This window comes from Ctenopharyngodon idella, chromosome 4 (genome assembly GCF_019924925.1).
Source record: "Ctenopharyngodon idella isolate HZGC_01 chromosome 4, HZGC01, whole genome shotgun sequence".
In the NCBI taxonomy this organism is placed as follows: Eukaryota; Metazoa; Chordata; class Actinopteri; order Cypriniformes; family Xenocyprididae; genus Ctenopharyngodon; species Ctenopharyngodon idella.
In genome coordinates this window covers 5524977-5547122 of record NC_067223.1, presented here as the reverse complement: position 1 = coordinate 5547122, position 22146 = coordinate 5524977, and the positions used below count along the sequence as shown (strand labels likewise).

The window sequence follows — 22146 nt, the reverse complement described above, 5'->3', positions numbered from 1 at the left end:
TAAAATGTGTCATGTATGTATGTCTATGTCATGGTCTTTTGCATAGTTTATATATAGTCAGTATATATAAATGTGTATGTGTGTGTGTGTGTGTGTATATATATATATATATATATACACACACACATATGTTTATATATACATATACATATGTGTGTGTGTGTGTATATATATATATATATATATATATATATATATACACAATAAAAAAAGTAAAATATAGATAAAAATTATTCCAATCATGAAAATAATGTGGAACGAATAGTTTTGGTTTTATTAATTTTTACTGATCTGACATGATTTGTGAGAGGAATTCTGAAAATTCTTTGAAGCCCAACAATCCCTGTCTTCCCACAAAATACTACAATATTTAACTTCATCTTTCATCTTTGTTTCATAGTAATACAAGGCCAAATGACTAAAAAGATGAGGTTTTAAAAAAAATATCTGGAAAGGGTGACAAAGGAATGAGAAATGGGGAAGGAAAATGCAGAAAAGTACGTTAGAACAGGAACTGATTGCAAAGTCCTTGATATGAAGTGCAAACCAGCAAACAACATTTCGACATTTCCTGTACTGCGACACTCATCTGACATTTCATACGGATCTTTTCAATTAATCGGTTCACAAAAACAACCTAAACGATTCTTCCAAGCATCTGTCTGAACGGTTAACTCAAACGAGCTTAAAGAGGGGATTTAATGTAAAAGAAAAGTTGCTTTAAAATCAGAAATGGCACAAAATAAACATACTGGAATTAGTTTAACGCTACAGTAACACTAGGTGGCGGTAGTGCACTTTTAATTTTGAGAATCGCCGTTAAATAAACACAACAAAGAAGAAGAAGCGAAAGGTTCTTCATCGAGGGAAAACAGATACTGCAGGGTAACAAACTTAATAATACTCTTGCATTTTACGTGGTTTTCAAGTTGTCATTAAATTGATTTTGACTATTTAATATGTTCTTTTTAGGCCCGATGGACGTGAAAGAGGAAAGTGAAGAACTGGGTGCGGATGAGAAACATCAGTATTATTTCTTAACAAAAGAAAAACCTATTCTTTACGCTGTATTTTGTTAAACAAGAACCAAAACAGTTGTCCCATTTTGTCAAGCGCACAAACTCACATCCTTGTGGTAGTTTTCCTTTAAGTGGTATTAGTATCATGTTAGCAGCTTACATTATAATTCTATGTAGAGCGATAAATACTTTTGAAATAAGCTAATGTGTCTGTTGGTATGTTTGGCCATCCAACTTGGTGTTACTTATTACTCTTGAATTGATTTGTGACTATGGAATATGTTTATTTTAGGGTTAATGGAAGTCAAAGAGGAAAGAGAAGAACTGCATGTGGATGAGAAGGAGCCTGAGTATCAAGAACCTTTTAGTTGCACCGAAACGGAAAACAATTTATCAGTAAAAAGAAGTAAAAAAACAAGAGCCAAGAGATCTGTAACCTGCCCTCAGTGTGGAAGGAGCTTTGCACAAAAAGGACACCTGAACACTCACATGAGAGTCCACACTGGAGAGAGACCTTTTACCTGCATGTACTGTGGAAAGAGTTTCAAGCAAAAGGACTACCTTAAAGATCACATACTAATTCACACAGTAGGAAAGGCAGCCACATGTCTTCAGTGTGGGAAAAAAATTAGTAATAAGAAAAATTTGAAAAAACATAATCTCTTACACTCTGGAGTAAGACCATACAGCTGTGATCAGTGTGATAAAACATTTATTTTGGCTTTTCAACTGAGAAGACATCAGGCAGTTCATCTAAAGGAGAAGCCGTTCTCTTGTACTTTATGTGGAAAGAGTTTTTCACGGTTGGATTGTTTGAAAGTGCACCAGACATTACATACTGGTGCGAAAGATCATGTTTGCTCTGTGTGTGGGGATTGCTTTCCTAAAGCCTATTATTTGCGACAGCACCAAAAAATCCATACTGGAGAAAAACCTTACAAGTGTTCATACTGTGGAAAGGGTTTCACTCACAGTGGATCGGTGACGGCACATGAGAGAGTTCATACTGGAGAGAAGCCGTACCACTGCTCATTGTGTGGAAAGAGCTTCAGCCAATTAGGTGGTCAACAGACCCATATGAAAAAACATTGCCCAGCACTGAAAACATGTATTGGATTGGTTACTGAAAAATAAATATTTTTTTCAAAAAATGAAGCAATGTTACTTGGTTACATTCAGGATGAAAACACTTTGCCTGTTTTTTTTTTACTCTGACATTTTTTCCCCCCAATATGAACTATATAAAGTAACTTACCATAGGCTTATATAGAAATGAAATTGAAATAAAATTTTCAAATGCTGTTGTGATTTAATGGAATGTTTTAGAGCATATAAAGACTACTGTATCATAGCTGATACACAAATTTCTATTCTAAGACCTCTAAATTATTTACATGATCAAAACTTTGTTTAATACCCTGTTATACACAATATATAATGCTCTCTGTTGTCTGATTTATAGTTGTTAATGCTCTTTTAGCAAATAAAAATGTCCACTTTCAGGTCATGGTACACGTCTTTTTGCTGTGAAATCTTTAATGATTTTTATGAAGTAAAAACATGTTTTAAAATCATTAAAATGCGAAACACATCAGGCTGAATGTTTATTTGTAGATCTCTCAAATCTGAATAAAATTTGGGTGTTTTTTGCTCCTTAAGCTCCATATTCTCACTATATCATAGTATATAAGGGCATAAAAGCCTGATGTATCAAATATAATATAAAAACATTAAAGAAATAGAAACTGTACCACTGATCATCATGTGGAAACAGCTTTAGCCAGTCAGATTCTACAGACCCATATATATATATATATATATATATATAATCGCTAAGCGCTGCCAAAATGAAAAAAAAAAAAAAGTCTCATACTACGATTTCACATGTATTACTGGTTACAAAAAATAAATAGACAAGAATAAAGAAAAAAAGTAAAAGAATCTTGCTTTTGTGGAAGTGTTAAATAAAATGAAATAAGTGTTGGGTGATGATAGGTAATGACAATTATTTGGAAGAGAAAAAAATGATTATCACAATAATTTCATGCACTAAATTTAAAATGTTTTCTATTAATGGCATAACTTGTTGCAATTATTCAGTACTATCCTGATTTTTTTTACAGCAATAATTGTGCTCTTTAACTTCCAATTATGTTTTTCTTGTTTACAAATGAGACAACAGTGAAACGCATTGTTGAGATGTGATGTGATGATGTGAAGAAAAAAAAAAAAAAAAAAAAAATCCAGAATTCTGATGCATGTATGTAAACCAGAGATGCAAAACTAAGTTCCTGTGGCCTGTTGCATGAAGCTAGTTGAACAAACTCTGAGTTTCAGAGTAGGTTTAGAGTTGACAAATCCAGATAAATCCAACCTGGTTTGGATCAGGATCAACTGTTGCACAACGCTCGGTATAAACCTTCTCTGTCAACTCAGGTTTAATCCAGAGTTTGCAAAGCACGTGCACCTGAAAGTGTGACACGTGCGGCAAACAGCCAATCACACGGAACAAGGAGAACGTCAGTTTGATTCACTTCTCGCGAGAGAGCCGCGCAATTCATGTCTCTTCCGAAGATTAAGAGATCGTTATGAAAAATATGAAATTAAACACATTTACAAAGCAGGAATATATATATAAAATATATAAAAATATATGACTATTTCAATGCATGTGAATCAAACAAATAGACCAAATAATTAATATAGTTTCACAAAGTGCTCAAAAGAATACATGTAAGCTTAATCTGTTTAAAAGCTTTATATATTATGCATGTATTATATTTATTTTAATTTAAAAGCAGAGTTTAATATTGTCAATTAATATAATAGGCCTAATTATATGAATGTGTCATGAATTATTCATAATTTTAATTTGTTTAATATAAATATAATTAATAATTAACAGCAAATGTTAAGCAATTTTGTCTCTAAAATCTTTTCACTATAAACTGATTTAATTTGGAGCGAGAGATACAGAGGGAGTGGCTTTATTGCATCAGATACATGTCACTTTACTCAAAGCTGATTGGTCGAGTTTGGGTTTGCGTCTCTAACTCAGAATAAAACCTGCTCCGGAGCAGGTTAGGCGTGTAGCGTAAGTTACCATAGCAATGAACCCCGCTAAAAAACAATCCACCTTCATAAGCCCATTTGTTCAAACTAATCTTGAATTTACCTGGGTAGCAACTGAAACCGGCTTTGTGCAACAGACCACTGATCCAGTTAATCAAGTCCTTCAGGTTTATTTGAAAACCACAGGTAGGCCTATGTGTGTGTGTGTGTGTGTGTGTTTGTTTGTGTTTGAACTAAACTCTGTTGGACTGAGTTTGACACCCCAGATGTAAACTTAACATTATTGGACACTGCACACTCTAACTAGTTAAATAGCCTATATTTTAAAAGACTATTATAAAAACATCTTTAGAAGTTAACTATGAATTAGCTCATAATGTAAACTTTTTCTTTCCTATATAGTGAACACATACAGTTTAGTCTATTAACAATCACTTACTAAACAATGATCTTTTCCTATGTGTTACTGTATTGTAATTGACCAATGCTGACGCTGCGTTTTCAGAAGAACAGTGGCACTTTTCTTCCTCCTCATCTTCATCGTGGGATCCGTGACGCCAGCGCGTTTGTTTGTCTTTATTTAAACCTGAATTAGGCTAAAAACACGAGAGACTTTATAGAAATATCTTAGCATAAAAAGTCAAAAGAAATAGTTTAATCTCAAAACCAACAATCGGTTCATCGTTTAGCATAAAAGTTATTTCAGTATGTTTTCCCTGCTCGATTCATGATTCATATTTTTATAGATGACATTTAAAAATCTAATATTTTTTTTATAATATTTTATAATATTACTATTATAATATAATATTATACTTATAATATTTATTTTGTAATACTGTTAAACTTTTAATTTTTCCTGAGACGTCACTTCCACACCCGGAAGCGACTGCAGCAAGTAAACAGGACACGTATTCGGGTAAATGCGATATTTCTGCTTTGAAAGACAATTATATGAAGAGCACATTGAGTTAACGCCTTATTTGCAATGCTTTTAAGTCTAAATGTCGTGATGTGGGATTTAGTGTAATGTATTCTCACACCTTTACAACTGGCTAACTAAATAATTAGCTACAGACAACAAATGAGCTGTAAAATATAGTCAATATTATCTTAAAATAACGGACAGCAGAAACAGTCTCAAAGACAAACAACAGCAAAAAACGTTAAATATCAAATTATGAATGTTTATTAATTATTTCCTTATTTCGGCCAGTGCTTTACATGGATAATTTTAATTTGTTTGTTATATTCGTTTGTTATATTATAGGAATATTTAGTTTTAAAGCAAACTCCAAATATTGTGAAAAGCTGCTTACATATTTTCCACATTGCCCTTCTTTCTTTCACATATAGAAGTCTTAAATCTGTATTTACTTTGCAGGTGGAGATTACATCGGAGAGTATGAAACCAGCCTGACTGATACAGCATGGACAAGTTCGGTATGAGCTTTGGCGGTGGTCCAAGCAAGAAGGACCTGCTGGAAACCATCGAAGTGCAGAAGAAACAGCTTGTGAAGTATCAGACGCGTTTTAAAGATGTTGTCAGAGCGTACCAAAGCTTACTTAAGGAAAAAGAAGCCTTGGAAGCCAGCCTGAAGGTACTGACCATTTCTCAGGAGGTTGATTTAAGCCAGCGTGGTGATAACCAGTCGTTTAGTGGTGCTACAGGAAATGCTCAACGATCATTACCCTCCGACCTTGGGGATGACCGATGTTCACTTCACAGTGAAGACAGCCTGGACACAGCAGCCTCTGCTGAAACGGCCACTAGTGTGACCAGCAACAGCACTAAAGGAGACCAAATAGAGGAGGACCAAAGCTGTGCTGTAGATGGAGCCACAGCTGGAGCTGTTGTACATGCCTTACCCCAGCAATCAGAGGAGGCAAGTGGGTCTGAAAGTGGCATCAGCACCAGCAGCAGTGGATGTATGGAGCCACCACCACCTGCAGCAGACACAGACCGCCGTGTCATCCAACTAAAGACACAGCTGTCCACCCTGACCAGCTCCTTGTCAACCGTCACTCAAGAAAAGTCCAGAATGGAAGCTTCGTTCCAGGCGGACAAGCGGAAGATGAAGCAGGAACTGGAGGAGCTGCAGGCCAGGATGGAGGAAGATCAGAAGCAGTATCAGATGGAGCTTCAGAGCCTGCAGGAGCAGCTGGCAGAGAGCAAAGCCCGCGTCATCACCCAGCAGCACGAACGAGCGCAGGAGCAGGGCGATCATGCGCTCATGCTCCGAGAGCTTCAGAAACTCCTGCAGGAGGAGAGGGGATTGAGACAGGATGCCGAACTCAAACTGGAGGATGCGCGGGAGGCGTTGGCTGAAGCCATGCAGGCAGCAGACCGAAGGCTAGATTACGAATCGCAGCTGAAAGAGATCACTCAGGAACGAGAGGAGCTGAAAAAAAGCCTGAAGGCTGCCGCAGCAGAGAGGGGTAAACCTGACCCACGTGTGGAGGAGCTCCAGCAAGAGATTGCAGACCTCAAAGCTCACTTCAATCAGCAACTTCAGCAGGAAATCAGAAAGGTACTTTTAAAAAGGCCATATCTTAAAGTTTTGTTAGGTTTCTAGCATTCATTCTAGTCATCGTTAAGACTATGGCAATTTTCCACCCCACTTACTTAACAGGCCATTTTTGTTGTTCTACTTTTAAAGTTGACCATTCTTATTCAATTTTCTTATTTATTATGGAATATTGCGGTATTTATTATAAATGATTTATCGTGCACATCATTATTTTTTTTAATTCATGAGCCGTCGTAATTTTTAATCAAAGTAACTTCCCCTCCCTCTTGCAATAACAGCTCTTCTCTTCTCTGATGACGTTCACTGGTCCGAGGGCAGGACAACCTGTCACTCACATGAGATCACAGCGATAGCAAACAACAACGTTTCAACCATCCAGTCAATTGCCGATGGACAAAATCAAGTCTTGAAAATGTTTTTTTCATTTTTGAGAAGCCGTTTCAGTTGGATATACATCACAATAGGGAAGAAAAGACTATCGCAACTTCCGTTTCATGCTGAGTGTATACATATTATTTATACTATGATTGGCTAATCCCCATTTCACACCGTTGTTTTTGGGGACAGGTCAACTTGTTGAATACTGAATAGGCATGTAGAAAATGTATAATGCATGATATATCCATACCAGCCTATATTAGATTTGGTTTGAAGTGGCAGTGTAATGGAAGTAGCTTTATTCTGTATTGTGACATACATCCAAGTGAAATGGATTATCTGAAAAGAAAAAAAATGGGGGTGAGACACGGTTCTACACATCATTTGTATATTGAATGGAGGCAGATCTGAGTTCAAGTGGAGTTTAAGCGGACTAAATGATTGGTGAAGTCCAGCATACGTCACGTATGATTCAGTTATGACATTTTGATTAAAAATTACAAGATAAAAAAAAAAAAAGAAACATGCATGGATGAATTGTTCACAACAAAGTCAGTAACATGCGTTTTAAAAATGGAAAGGGTGGATTTCCATTTTACTTTAATATCGGTATCGATTAATACTAATATTTAATTTAAGAACATTATATTTAAGAACACTGTTTAATGTAATCTTTAGTAAAACTTTTTTTTTTATTCTGTACATCAGAATGTTGTGATGTCTAAATTCACTTAAAAGTATTGAAAATTTACATTTATTTTAAAATAGATTTATTTTAGCATTTTATTTTTAATTTACTCAGACAAAAATATAGAATTTTGATATCGGCCATTTATCAGTTAATTGGTGCATCGCTAGATATTCTCAATAGGGCTTTTCACACTTGAAATATTTAACCCTGTGTCATTCTAAACCCCGGGTAAATGGAATCCTGGGTTATCTTACTTCACGTTTCACACTGCTCATAATTTACCCGGGGTTAACAATTAATCCTGGGTATTCATAAACTGACATTTTTGTATAATCATTCTATTTCATACAGTCCTGTTCCTGGATGGCCAGTATCTTGCAGAGTTTAGCTTCATCCTGCTCCAACACACTTGCCTGGAAATTTCTAGCAATCCTGTAGACCTTGATTAGTTGGTTCAGGTGTTTAATTAGGATTGAAGCTAAACTCTGCAGTATTATTTCGCCCTCCAGGAGCAGGATTGGACACCCCTGGTCTAATGCTAATCTAAACATTTATTCTTATTTCTTACCCATATGTGTCTATGTAGGTGGCACAGGCAGATGAGCTTCTCCGAGAACAGGCACAGATGGAGGAGGCACGAGTTGCCAGCCTTGAGGAGCGAGTATCTGAGCTCTCAGAACTGTTGGGTGCCTGCGAGAAGGCCAGACAGAAGGACCAACAGAACGCTCAGAGGCTGCGAGAACGCATCCTTCAACTCGACACCGAGAACAAAACCCTCGCCATCGCAGCAGTCAATAGGACGACGACCTCCGATCTAAACATTGACGACACCAACTTGAACGTGGACGTGTTAAAGGACAAACTTGAGAAGGTAAAGAAGTTACTCCTACTGGCTGCACAAAGATCTCAAGACCAGAGTCTGGACATCGAAAAGCTGCTAGGAGAAAAAGACAAGGAAGTCTCAGAGGGAGAGAAGGCGTCAGCGCTCCACTACCAGCAAGAGCTCCGGCAGCTAAGGGAGGAGTTCGAGCGTTACAAAATGAGGGCTCAGGGTGTTCTGAAAAACAAGAACGCAAAAGACGGCAACCAGTCTAAAGAGTTAGAAGAAGCACGTGACCAGCTGGCCGAGCTGAAGGAGAAGTACATCAACCTTCGCATTCTTTCCGACGAAGCGGAAGCGCAGCACAAACGGGACCTGGAGGAGCGGCAACTAGGGCTTGTAGCGCTCCAGCAGTCCCACAAACAGGAAGTCGAAAGGTTGGAGGCTCAACACAGGGAGAATTTCTTGCGGCTTGAGGAAGAGCTGCACAAACAGAGAGATCGCACCATGGCCCTGCTTGCGGAAAAAGACCTCGAGCTGGAGCGACTTCGGGCTGCGGCGGTGATCAGTTTTGGAAGCCATCAGAGGAACACTACAAATAACAACACCGCGATGGAAGGTGGTGACCCAGAGGAAGCTGATCCAGAACAAGAAGAAAGTGACATTATCACTCAAGCTCTAAAACTATCTGGGCCCAACGAGCCAACTTTATTGCTCTACGCCGAACAGCTGTCCCGCAAAGAGGTGGAAGTGGCTGCCTTGCGCAAACAAAAGCATCGGCTAGAGGAAGACTTGCACCAGCTACAAGGAAAACTGATTGCAAAGGGGGAGAGGCATGAAGAAGAGATTGCTGAGCTACGGTGCCAGTTGGACAAGCATATTCGGGACCAAGGAAGAGATGGGGCCAACCTCGAGTACCTCAAGAACGTCATTTATAGGTTTCTCACACTCCATGACACCAGGGGGCGCCAGCAAACGCTCACGGCCATTTTGACCATTTTGCACTTTAGTCCTCAAGAGAAACAAGCCGTGCTGAAGCAGCAGCCACACAATTGGTGGATGGCAGGGATGAGATGATTCAAACGAGTCGAGAAGAGAGACTTTATGGTTCTACTGTGCTGAGATAAATATTTGTTTATTTTTATTGACCACTTTTTGTGTGCAGTGTGAGAAAGTACCAAATAACAGGAGCAACAATGTGGATATGTTTCCAGTAATGACATATATACTCCAACTATTGCATGACAGGATATTAAACACTATGAACGGTTTGAGTCCAGTATTGGATAATGTATCGTCCATCATCCAATACCTCCCTCCTGTGCAACATAATATTAGATCTTGACACTGTGTCTTCAGTCTGTGTAGTCAACAGAGTTGGGTGCACTAAAATAGTGTTAGTGTTTTTGTATAATAACGAGACAATATAAAACTATTTGGATGAAGGGTTAACATCTACAGAACGGGTTATGCCAAAGAAAACACTCTCAAATGGACTTTATGATGACATTGAAAGCTCCAAGACTTCTAAGAGGGAAACTAGCAAGTAATGCCTTCAGACAGCAGCACTTTTCATATATCGTCATGGTGAACTCCATGCATATATTTAACACACAAAACTAATTCCATGAGTTCTAATGAGAATATTTCATTAACTTTAAAAATTAAATAAAAAATCATCAGCTGCTTTGAGTTTGCAAACATATAGCAGTTTTGGTTGGTTCTGTTTTTTCCTGCCATAGTCTAGGGCATTTGATGAATACACGGTTACCTCTTAATATAAGCTGTATATATATATATATATATTATGCTTTTTTTTTTTTTTTTGAGAAAACAAACTACAGATCATTTTCAGTGTCTTCATGGTTTCAGTCTTCTAAATAAATTTTATCAGTCAGATAAATGTATATTTTCAATCTTTGACCAAAACAATAAACTATTTTGATCTCTTCAGCATTTTATGTTTTTATATTAGTGTATAAATACAACATATACTTTAACAATATATAAATACAATATATACTTAGAATTTGTAAAATCCATCACTCCAATGCATAAGCAACTTTTTAAAATATTTTATTGTTACATTTTCAGCCACACAACACAATCATGTTTCTTCAGTTTGTAATATCATTAAAAATAAGAGTATTAGTAATATAAAATATAAAGTAATAATATGGAAATAATAAAAAAACTTGAAAATTGTTTTCTCTCTACTACTAAATGCTTAGCTGATTATTATCATAAGAACAACATGTTGAAGAATCTACAACGTGAAAACTTGTTATTAAAAACAGGTGCTCCTTGCATCATTTAAAAAGACAGTGGCTGAATTCAAAATACCACACTATTACAATTTCTGCCATTTAAATGTATAGTGAGACAGAAATAGTGAGAGTAGTATGGTATTCGAATTCACCTAGTGTTTCCCAATCTGGTCTTGGAGTTTCCCAACTGCTCATTTTGTACATGTCACTGATGATACAATCAATTCATCTTATGAGCACTCGAATAATGAGAAGATGAGTTGTATCAGGTGCGTTACATTAAGGAGGTATCCAAAAATGTGCAGTGTTTAGTGGTCCTCCAGGCCTAGGACTGAGAAACATGAATAAGCATACAACTAAAATACGAATAATCATCAAACATCTGTTTGTACACCCAAACTCTTACTGCTGGTCAGTTCAAACACAGACTTTAATAATACATTCCCAACCATAAAAACACAAAAAAATGGCTCTTTAAAACAAACATTTTATAATATTGGAAAAGTGGCAAAGTTTGGCAACCATTTTAATAATAAAAAAAAGAAAACTAATCAAGCAATCACAGAATGTACTACAAAAACTTAAGTCAAAATATGGGTGAAAAGTGCAAACCTGTGAACAAAAAGTGCTGTAGAACAACCAAATAAGGTTCAGGTTATATCAAAAAAGGAACATTCATGACTGGCAAACACAATATATACAGAGTATCATATACATGTTTTAATGACATTGATGAACTTGACCTTTTCCAATGACAAAACTCATTATGAACCACCACCTAATTCGCTCATGTGACCAGATTTCACTGCCACTGCTCAGTCATTCATAAATCCTGGAAAATATTATACTGTCGATAATGATTATCAATTAAAATCAGTCTAGTTTTAGATTTGCCTTAATCCAGAGTTTGTTAACCCAGCCCTGATTGAGATCAAATCTAAAATGTCATAAAATTTCTTATACAATTAGATTCTAACATAAAAATAATAAGAACTGGCCAAACGACAGTGTGCTCAGAGGTGCTCCTGTGCAAAGCTTAAAGGTCAGGTAAGATTTAAATACATAAATAAATAAACGGCAAAAGTGTTGCTGTGTATTTTTAGAGTCAGGTTTACTACAGTGCTCCATAATGTAATAACTAACACTACCACCAGAATAAAAGTGTTGATAATTATTAAATTATAAATCCTAAAAGCATCTTAAGTGAACACGTCATACATATAAATATCATTCACTGCATATGCTAAATAAATGCTTAATATGCTAATTAAAAGTCAAATTTTTCATTCTTTTTATCAAGCTATTTGACTAAATGTTGATTTATAAAATAAATTTTATGTTCATGCAGTGCTAAATGACTGCAGGCTATATTTAAATATTTGATGCATGTTAAAATGCAATTTAGCAGATGTTTAAAATCTAGTATGAAGCCTAGCTGAGGTCTTAAAATGAGTTTAATCTAAGAATCAATGTTTTCTGTGTTCTTCTTGTGTCATATAGAACCTTGTATAGCAGTATCTGTTGTTTCTCTTCAGTACTGTACATCCAAGATGAAAGGCCTCATAGTGGTAGTGTATGGGTTTACCAGAAGAAGAAAAGTGGGTTGATACCTGTGCAGGTGTCATGGGTTCATATACGGCTGGTATATTCTGGACAGACAGTCTATGTATGTGTCAGTGGATCTGCTGGTCAGTGTTCACGTGGGTCTGATTGTCATTGTCTATGTAATAGTGTCTGTAGATCCTCTGGCAAGGAGCTGATGATGGTCTGGATGGATTGCTCTAATCTCTCCAGAAGTTCTTCTTTCACTGGAAGCTGGTGTTTTCTAGCTCTCATCTGTGTAGGACATATAAATATAGAGAGAAGCTTCATGCAAATGTCTTCATGCAAACACAAAGTAGCGACTGCTTAAGTTTAACTCACTAGTTTCTCCCTCAACTTCAGGATGAGGTCAACAATCTCTACCTCTGATTTGTCTTTGGTCCACGTCAGCAGATCCTGAATTAATGAAAACAAAACCAGAATCAAACAAATTAAGGGCGTGTTCACACTTGGCATGTGTGGTTCGATTAAAATGAATCCTGGTGCGATTTGTCTGTTAGCGCGTGTGACCTACCATCCGCTTCCAAACGAACTCTGGTGCGGTTCAAATGATATATGAATGCAACACGGACCAAAGATATGTAAACGAACCAAAAACAGGAAGATGAGACCCTAAAAATGACAAAATGCTTACGCATATATGCATATATACGTTTTTTTCTCGTCATAGTCGCGATGTTGCCATCAGAGTTCAGTACAGACATCAGAACCGCGTCTCCTCGCAGCAGATCTTCGTTTGTGTGTGACAGAGAGATTCCTGCCGCTATTTTGACCTTTATACATTTTATAAGCTCTTCACGAGTTCTCAAAGTTCGTCAAAGTACCATCATATGTAGCTTCACACATACAACAAGCGCATTTATCTCAGCACACAGCATTGTTCTGGATGTTCGGTAAGTTCTGTCTCAAAATGGGCAATGCGTCAAATGCCGAACAATCAGATTGTGAACGTGTCCCTGTGCCTTTAGGTTCGGTATCTTTTGGTTCTGTGATAAAAATGCCAATCTGAATGCTAAGCGGACCAGGACTAAATTTTTTTTTTTTTTTTTTTTGGTCCGGACCAAACGAACCGAACTACAAGTGTGAACACACTCTAAATGACCCATTAAAGGAGTAATTTATAAATGAAAATTATCATTATTCTTTACTCACCCTCATGTTGTTCTGAACTCGCAGGATTTTCTTTCTTCTGTGGAACACAAAAGAAGGATTTTGAAGAATTGTACTGGTCGCGCTTTTCTATGCAACTCAAGAAAGTCTGAAATTTAAGTCGTTATTCAATGAAAATTTTGACATCCTGCTCTCAATGAGTTCTTTTTAATAATCGGTTGATCCATTTTCACAAAACCTGATGGTATGATTCGTTAACAAAATGAATCAATCTGGTCAAGAATTTTGTTAACAGCTTAAATTTCAGTCTGTTCCTCACTTAATTTGATCATATAGTTTCGATAAACCATAGAAGAATATAGCCCATACACTACTGTTTAAAAGTTTGGAGGTCGGTAAGATTTGTTTAATGCATTTGAAAGAAGTTTCATAAACGTTAACCAAGGCTGCATTTATTTGAGCAAATCTACTGTAAAACATTAATATTGTGATATTATTTTCATATAAGTGTTTTCTATTTTAATATGTATTTTAATGTAAATTTTTCTTGTGATGGCAAATCTGAATTTTCAGCATCATTACTCCAGTCTTCAGTGTCACATGATCCTTCAGAAATCATTCTAATATTGCTGATTTGATGCTCTATTATCAGTGTTGAAAACAGTTGTGATTCTTTAATGAATAGAAATTTCAAAAGAAAAGCATTTATTTGAAATTGAAATAATAACATTTTAAATGTTTTCATTGTCACTTTTGATCAATTTAATCCAACCTTGTTGAATTTCTTTACAAAAAAAAAAAAAGCCCACAAATTTTGAACAGTAGTGTTAGTTATATAGACTACTGTTACTATACTTTTATGATTCTTTTTATGGTGGTTTTGCATCCTTTTTGAAGCTTCAAAGTCTCAGTTTACATTCAATGTAATTGCATGGAACAGAGCGACCAGTTCAATTCCTCAGAATTTCTCTTTTTGTGTTAAACAGAAGAAAAACTCAAACGGGTTTGGAACAACTTGATGGTTGGATTGTCATTTTTGGGTAAGCAAATCCTTTAAACACTCTTTATTTGCACAAAGAAGTATAACGGTATGAGAAGAGACCACCAGATCCAGTATCATACTCACAGCAGCACAGATGGCCTCTAAATGAAGACATTCCACTTTTTGAGTCATCTCTTTGTGCCTGAGCCGATACCAGCCATCAAAATTTGGAGAACGGAAGAAACGCCTGAAAGTCACATATAAACAGTTATTAAACTACATGCACAATTAACAGGAAGTTTCAGTCATTAGTTCCCAAATGTCCTGGGCTGCGTTTCTTGAAATGACCATAAGACTAAGTAGAATGAACAGATTACTGGTGCCAATGGGCTTACGATGCTTTTGGAAACACAACCCTGGTGTGTTACCTGTACAGGCCCGTCCAATCTCCTTTCAGCGTTAGTTGCGGCCCTGCTTGCTCCAGGGTCTTCATGAACTCATCCTGACTGAAGGACCGGATCTGAGGAGGTGTCTGAGACATAAACACAGATACAACTGTTATGTTTGAGGTCCCATGTAATCATTTTAAATGCCTTATATACTACTTTTTTCTAATCTGATCTACACCATCTTGAACCAACCTTCCATGGAGACACAGACCTCTGCGGTGGCATGAGGCTTTCCAAATAACTTTCCTAAAGAAAAGAATAGGTTTGAAGCTCAAGACTGCTTAATGAATGAAATAAAACAGTAAGGCTGGCATTAAGCTCTGAACAAAGGTCCAAAAAAAAAAAATTTACCAGTGGAAGAATGAAACTCTGCGTCTGCTCTAACAGATGCCGCCTCAAAATGGCGCTCTGCACCTCTGATGGCCTTTTTTTCTGGATACCCTAAAAGAACGATTAAAAAACAAAGCGAGATGTTACACAAATTATAGCTTTAAACTTAAATATTTCATTTTTCATTATCTGACATCAGTAGCCAACCTTTAAGAGTCGTTTGATGAGGGCTTTGTCTTTGTGTAAGAAGGTCTTGTATGCTGTGTAAATACCTTTATGGGAAAACAAAAAACTAAAATTTATTTTAAAAAACACACACACACGTTCACCAAAGTGTTTGTGTAATTCAGCATATAAGATTACAGCAAACCCTTGTTGTGTACCTGTTTTAGTATCCAGAGTTTTTAGCTTTGCCAGTTTCTTGACCTTGACTTGCTTTGGTAAATCACCTGCAGAGAAACTTCATTCAGAACTCTCTCATGTGTAATATGACAAAATCATACGTAATCAAAAGGGATGTCAGAGGAGCCTTGCTGCTAAAATGGAGCATTATTTACCAGACATCTTCAGGTCTCCAAGGCGAATAATGTGTGGCCAGCACTGAAAGGTCTTAATGAAGAAAGGGTTTGTGACACCCAGTATCACATTGGGCCTGAAAGCAGAAAATAGACTGAAGAGTTATTTCCTGGCCCGAAAATTATGTTTTCTATATGGGCATGAATGTAGCTCACATCTAGTCAAGGTTTCATCCAAAAAAATGAAAAGATTACTTTTTGCAGAATATCCTGGCTCATGTTTTTTTTTTTTTTTTGGACTTGAAAGGCTTGCCAACTACTAAATGACAAAAAACACCATAATATAAGCATCATAAACGTGATCCATACAATTTGTGTGCTATATTACAAGTTTTTTAAAGTCATGACAGCTTTGTTGACAGCTTTTTTGTCATTTTGCAACAGTCCCCATTCACTTTCATTATAATGGAAAAGAACAGCTTTGATTATTCTTCAGAAATTCATTTTTTTTGTAAAAGAAAATAATGAGTTTGGAACATGATGGTGAATAAACTAGAGCTGCACGGTTCTGGATAAATTGAGAATGACATTTCTTGATTCTCCCACGATTCTTAACAGACATCTTAAATAAATAACATGTAATTTACTAGAGATGCAGTAGTCTATTTAAAAATATTTCATTAACTTGAATTAATTCGATTTTAATGAATGATTCAATGACTCGCTCATAAAGACTTCTGAATGAATCCCTTGAATGAATGATTCAATGGCAAATAAATTTTTAAGTCACTTGTCGCCACCTACTGGTGTAACAATGTAATTGATACAATCTTTATTTAACGCGTCAAGTTACTTCAAAAGGTGATTTACTCTATTTTGATTGCTACCATAGACATCAGTGTTTCTATCCGAAATATAAACATATATCCTAGTACTTCTGTGATAATTTGAATTATTGTAACACAGAAATGAACCCAGATTTGACTGTTCGCTGTGATTGTACTTGTCAAAGGTTTAGATATAACCAAATCATTGTCATTTAGGAATAAGATTGCGTGTGTGTCTGAATAGAGATTGCAAGCTTTTAACGATTTAATCGTGCAGCTCTAGAGTAAACAATTACAGAATTTTCATTTCTAGGTGAAGAAAGACTTTAACATGGAGTGTGTGTTTTTGCTTACGGAGCCTGAGTCCTGGTGGTGTACTCCTTAAATTCACTGTCATGAATGGTGAAGTACGGTCGGTAATCTCCACAGTAGCGCAGTGGGGCAATGGAGCTAAAAGCGAACATAAAATATATATATAAAACTACTCTTTGACCCAACAAGTACAAAATGAATTAATTAAAACTAAATCCATAAAATGATGGGAACCCCTAAAAGGTTCTATATATAAAGCACCTGACGGAACCCTTAAAGGTTCTATGTAGAACATTTCCTTCTAAGAGTGTGGATTATGGATGAACTTAATTTGTCACTATCAGAAGTTCCTCATAATAACTTTTGTGTATGCGCTTCTGGAAGGAATGCTTTGAGAACAAAATGTCCATACCTGACCAGGGCCAGCACAGTCTCCGAGGAGACAGTTGGAGAGGGTGCCATAACAACCACGGGCTCTCCTAGCAACATGAGCTCCCAGAGCATCTGCACGTGAATCAGGACTGACTGGAAACATCTGAATAAATGAAGGGCGATTAGGGCAGCTATTAGTGACGGCTGTAAAATCAACAGATGGTTTAGTAATTACAGAACACATGTACAAGCAGAGCAATACTCACTTAAAAAGATCCAGCTCATGGACTGATGGAAGAACCGTGGGGGCAGGGAGCAGATTCTGCAAAAATGCAACCACATATCAACCATATGTAAAAATAAAAGCATATGTGAATAATTGTCATAGAAAAATTAGTCAGGCACCTCAGTTTGTGGCTGTTTTACAGGGCTTCCTCCTGGCGTTTCAACTTTTGAGGGAATTCTGATCTGCAAATTTAAACACAGCATTTAATAAGTTGAATGGATGGAAGATTGATAACACCATTATCTAAATCATTTATCCAAGACATCAAAACAAGCCTTTTCTATCCATAATATTCTCACCTGCATCACCACACCCATCACAGGTAAGTTGAGGGTCTGCCCTGGTACTGGTGCTGGCCATTGGTCAATCTCATTACAGACTGAAACACATTAACCAATATGATTGATGATTTGAGATCTATTTGACATTCTAGTCACGGGAGCGACTGCAGTTACAGGTACGCTGAGTGGCAAAAAGACTTGAGTGGCAGCGTTGCTGTTTAGTGTGAATGCAATGAAAAACCACACAAAAGACATCTAAAATGGGAAAGAACTCTGTGATTGACTGTACAAACAGATTCATGGAGTTATCTTTTTACAGGCTGCCAGAAGCTACAAAAAAGAGAAGCAAATGGATTGCTGCAATTGGAATCCAGGCAGTTACCATTTTGGGATGGATGGACGGATGGATGGATGGATGGATGGATAGCCAGAATATCCATTGATGTCCTTGTAAATAATTTCACCAACAAATCCCATCTTGAAGTATGACCAAGTGTCAAGTCAAGTTTATTTGTACAGCCTAGCGCTTCACAATACAAATCGATTCCACGCAGTTTAACAGAAAGTCATAATGTTATGTCTATAATGCCTTAGTGCTTTAACAAGTTTTAGCGCTGGACGATGTTACAATATATAACAATAATAGGGCTGTAGCTAACGATTATTTTGGTAATCGAGTAATCGCCAGACCCCCCACCTCCCCCTCCGGGCGCAGGCGCGTGCGCTGAGCCAGAGACAGATGCACTCAGTGCTTGGCATTTATCACAACTATTCAGTGTTTCAATCACATGATGTTTATTTTAGGTTTCAGATATTTAAATACACATAAGTACTAGTAACAATACATTTAGAGTTTGTAAAATATACACTGATATCTATAGAAGCTGCAGTAATAATCCTTTACGTTATAATTAGACAACACGTTATATTCATATCACATACTATTCATATTACATACTGTGAGTAAGGCAAGCAACTATAAAGTTTACCCTGCTCTTCTCCCAATTCACTGGACACTTACATCCATCCGTGTATTTCAAAGAAGTGGAAGAATTCAAGTGTAAATCCGACAGATCTATTCTCCTGACCGCGGCATAAACAAACATGGCGCGCGCATATAGCTCAACTACTAACGCGATCATTATAAAAGGTGCTTGCACAACAAAACACATTCACTTACACATATGGCTTAAAAATAAATATATAATAGCAATAACACAATAAAAATTTATTCAAGTTAAGTATGAAAAACAAGTTATCGTATGGTTTTATTGAACAAAACTGTCAAAATGCATAATGTATTGAATTGTATGCTTTATTATGATTTTTAAAGGGGTTTAATATCGTGCAGCCTTAGAAAACGGTCTAATAATGCGTTTCATGGATTCTCGTCCGTGGAAAGCGCCACTTCCGGTACTTTACCGGTTACTCGACACGGGCAAATTGAAATCGAGTTTTTTTTTTAAATCGCGTATTCGAATTTAATCGAGGAATCGTTACAGCCCTAAACAATAATATAAGTGATCACACGGATTTAGATCTACCTATATTTTATTATAGTAGTGTACTGTATTATTGTTGTCTAGCAGATAATGCAGATAACACAGGCTTTCCTTTACGTATTTCCCTGACATTAAAATCAGGTACATATAAATGTCAGAAAACCCAATTCCTGGCTACCTGTCAGTGTACATGGACCACTGGTTCTATGGTGGGTTGTGAGGACCACTGTTGAGACCAACTGCCTTTATTTTAAGAAGATAATCATTTGTTTTACTCCCGTTTTCACAGTTTCCCCTATTAAAGCCAGTCATGTTGGAGGATGTGTTGCCACTCAGTCCAGCTGAGGGGGCTTGTTATGGGGGGAAAGTGACGTCAATGCATACCCTCTTTATACTGCAAAATGTAATTTATTCCTTTGATGGCAAAGCTGAATTTTCAGCATCATTACTCCAGTGTCACATGATCCTTCAGAAATCATTCTAATATGATGATTTGGTGCTCAAGATACATTTCTTATTATTATCAGTGTTGAACACGGCTGTGCTGCTTAATTTTTTTTTTTTTTTAAACAATAAAACACTTCTTTGATTTGAAGTGCTTGTTCACACAGAACGCGTTTTTGCTTTGAAAAACAAGACTACGGCAGTGGAACGGGGAAAAAACGCAAGTTCTCGAGACATGTTTTTGAAAAGTTGAACTGATTTTAACTTGAGCGCCACGTTTTTAGAACGCTGTGTAATGCGCGAGAGGCTACAAAAGATGTAAGGCGTGAGAACAACGGTCATACACATCCATCTAACGAGTTTACATAGAAAAACAAAGGAAAAGTAGGGCATTGGAATGGAAAAACGTGTTCTGTGTAAATGTTTTTACTGTCACTTTTGATTAATCTCCTTGTTTAATAAAAGTATTTATTTCATTAAAAAAAAAAAAAAAAATTACTGACCCCAAGCTTTTAAATGGTACTATATGTATGTATATACTGTATATTCAAGTCAAGGTGGCCTCACCTGTCTCCAGACATGGTTCAAGCTTTTCAAAGTACTCAGGAGCAATGACCTGCAGCAGCGAATGGAACAGGTTCACAAACGGCAGTCTGGACAGCACCACCAGAGACTAGAAATATAGAAAGACTGAAATTATTTACAGCGTTCACCACCATTCAGTACAAAACAGTCATTGTATATTGTACACTGACCACAAGGCTCTTGAAGACAAACATTCAATTAAAGCATAAAGTCTAAAAAGACTGCAACAGCTCATCGTGAATAAAACAGAACAAACGTGTGTCTTTCAGTTCAGTAACACACCTTCTGAAAGTAGCCCCTTTTGACAGACGCATCTTTCACTTGCCTGAAATACACATACCCGTGGAAATGTGCATGCTCCTTCTGAAAGACAGGAAAATAATTTACATGCACACTTTATTTCTGGAATTTATTGGTTCATAGCAGATGTGAAACATTGGTGATGCATTTGAATTTTAACTGTAATTTCAGCAGCCATTACTCCAGTCCTCAGTGTCACATGATCTGTCAGAAATCATTCTAATATTCTGATTTAGTGCTCAAGAAACATGTCTTACTATTATTATTATTATTATTATTATTATTAATGTTGAAAATGGTTGTGCTACTTAATATATCAAGTCCATTTCTAACCTGCAGGGTCACAGGTGTATCCTTGTTGTAAACATCCTCCTGTCCAAACCAAGAGCTACTGCGGCCCACCGACTGCCGCAGTCTGAAGCTGAACTGAGTGTCCCCGAGGCATCCTGGGATAGACATGAACTCATGTGACTGAGCTGTAAAGCCATGTTTCAACTGTTTATCATGATAGCAATGATGAGATCAGGCTTTGCCAGCACATTACCTGAGTATGAGTCAGGAAAGGATAAGTAACAAATGCTTGTTTTCTAAAAGACAGATGGAAGTGAAGGATTGTAGTAGTTTTAGGGGCATTTTGGAATGAAATTAATGTTGTATTGAGAATTGTTGTAACAGATTTTATACATTTATAATACTGTAGGTGGAAAATAAATAAATAAATAAATAAATTAAACTGATTTTACCTCCTTTTCCGTGAGTTTGACATCATAAGGGTAAACGAGCTGATGACAAGATAAAGTATGTTACAGACACACAGTGATGCTGCTGTTGCTGTGGTTACAGTGTAATATTACAATCAGGATGTTTCTTTCAGCATATTATCACAATCAGATTATTGCGTGTAAAGTGGTTATGCGAGTAGTTAACAAACAAACAAACAGATGTTAGGGGTGCATGCACATCATTTGTACCTCTATGGCTTGTCCGAGCTCGAGGTCGAAGGTAACGACGCACACACACTCGAGCCAGGCAGAGAAGCGCGACCACGGCTCCGATACCCCTGTATCTGTGGCCGCAGCCTTTGATGGCCCTTCCAGAGAATCGGAGCTGTCAAAAGGGTCCATTTTGACTTAAGGATCCATTTGAGATCCGCTTGCTTTTGTGAATGGCCGCGTCCTCGGTCATCGTTCAGTAATCACTGAGGATGAACAGCGCCCTCGCGCGGGGAGGACTGACTTATTACTCCCATAGGTAATATTGGTTCTCAAAAAGGAGGCCGCAAAATTATATATATATATATATATATATATATATATATATATATATATATACATATATATATATATATATATATATTTAATAGCAATTAAAAGCGGCAAATCCGCTAAAAATATATGCGTGTATCATATTTTTTTCTTTACACGCACAGCTGCTGATCTCTCACTCACATTGCACTGCAGCGTAAACCGAC

General features: G+C 36.9%; 2 protein-coding genes and 1 long non-coding RNA gene across 5 annotated transcripts; 2 read left to right on the top strand and 1 right to left on the bottom strand.

Annotated features, from left to right (window-relative positions):
• Nucleotides 1–499: 499 nt before the first annotated feature.
• Nucleotides 500–2677, top strand: LOC127510848 (uncharacterized). The gene is made up of 3 exons (XR_007929764.1): nucleotides 500–885; nucleotides 973–1008; nucleotides 1312–2677. It is a non-coding gene; the product is annotated as an uncharacterized LOC127510848 (long non-coding RNA).
• Nucleotides 2678–4128: 1451 nt separating this feature from the next.
• Nucleotides 4129–9782, top strand: gcc1 (GRIP and coiled-coil domain containing 1). 2 transcript variants are annotated; one of them, XM_051890913.1, is made up of 3 exons: nucleotides 4129–4277; nucleotides 5476–6622; nucleotides 8278–9782. In XM_051890913.1, exons 2-3 carry the CDS (start codon nucleotides 5522–5524, stop codon nucleotides 9586–9588), a joined length of 2412 nt encoding a protein of 803 aa, XP_051746873.1. In that variant the 5' UTR covers nucleotides 4129–4277; nucleotides 5476–5521; the 3' UTR covers nucleotides 9589–9782. The 2 variants fall into 2 exon arrangements, with proteins under 2 accessions (XP_051746873.1, XP_051746872.1); XM_051890912.1 differs by lacking the exon at nucleotides 4129–4277 and adding an exon at nucleotides 4865–5010.
• Nucleotides 9783–10571: 789 nt separating this feature from the next.
• dennd6b (DENN/MADD domain containing 6B) lies at nucleotides 10572–21909 on the bottom strand. Of its 2 annotated transcripts, XM_051890917.1 has the most exons (21): nucleotides 21647–21909; nucleotides 21419–21457; nucleotides 21220–21262; nucleotides 21009–21121; nucleotides 20658–20738; nucleotides 20358–20463; nucleotides 17863–17942; nucleotides 17683–17745; nucleotides 17544–17599; nucleotides 17318–17440; nucleotides 16948–17043; nucleotides 15809–15903; nucleotides 15635–15700; nucleotides 15459–15523; nucleotides 15273–15362; nucleotides 15114–15167; nucleotides 14901–15004; nucleotides 14617–14719; nucleotides 13533–13569; nucleotides 12702–12776; nucleotides 10572–12614 (listed from the first exon to the last, which is right to left on the bottom strand). In XM_051890917.1, exons 1-20 carry the CDS (start codon nucleotides 21797–21799, stop codon nucleotides 12730–12732), a joined length of 1614 nt encoding a protein of 537 aa, XP_051746877.1. In that variant the 5' UTR covers nucleotides 21800–21909; the 3' UTR covers nucleotides 10572–12614; nucleotides 12702–12729. The 2 variants fall into 2 exon arrangements, with proteins under 2 accessions (XP_051746877.1, XP_051746876.1); XM_051890916.1 differs by lacking the exon at nucleotides 13533–13569 and having other exon boundaries at nucleotides 21647–21908.
• Between the last annotated feature and the right edge of the window lie 237 nt (nucleotides 21910–22146).

Excerpts from the sequence above, each read along its gene's own strand:
- gcc1 (XM_051890913.1), top strand. The coding sequence starts at position 5,522 with ATGGACAAGTTCGGTATGAGCTTTGGCGGTGGTCCAAGCAAGAAGGAC. Across the intron at positions 6,623-8,277 it reads TTCAGCAGGAAATCAGAAAG|GTGGCACAGGCAGATGAGCT; the intron begins GTACTTTTAAAA and ends GTGTCTATGTAG.
- dennd6b (XM_051890916.1), bottom strand. The coding sequence starts at position 21,799 with ATGGACCCTTTTGACAGCTCCGATTCTCTGGAAGGGCCATCAAAGGCT. Across the intron at positions 17,044-17,317 it reads ACTGTGCTGGCCCTGGTCAG|CTCCATTGCCCCACTGCGCT; the intron begins GTATGGACATTT and ends GTTCGCTTTTAG. Across the intron at positions 14,720-14,900 it reads GATTGGACGGGCCTGTACAG|GCGTTTCTTCCGTTCTCCAA; the intron begins GTAACACACCAG and ends TGTGACTTTCAG.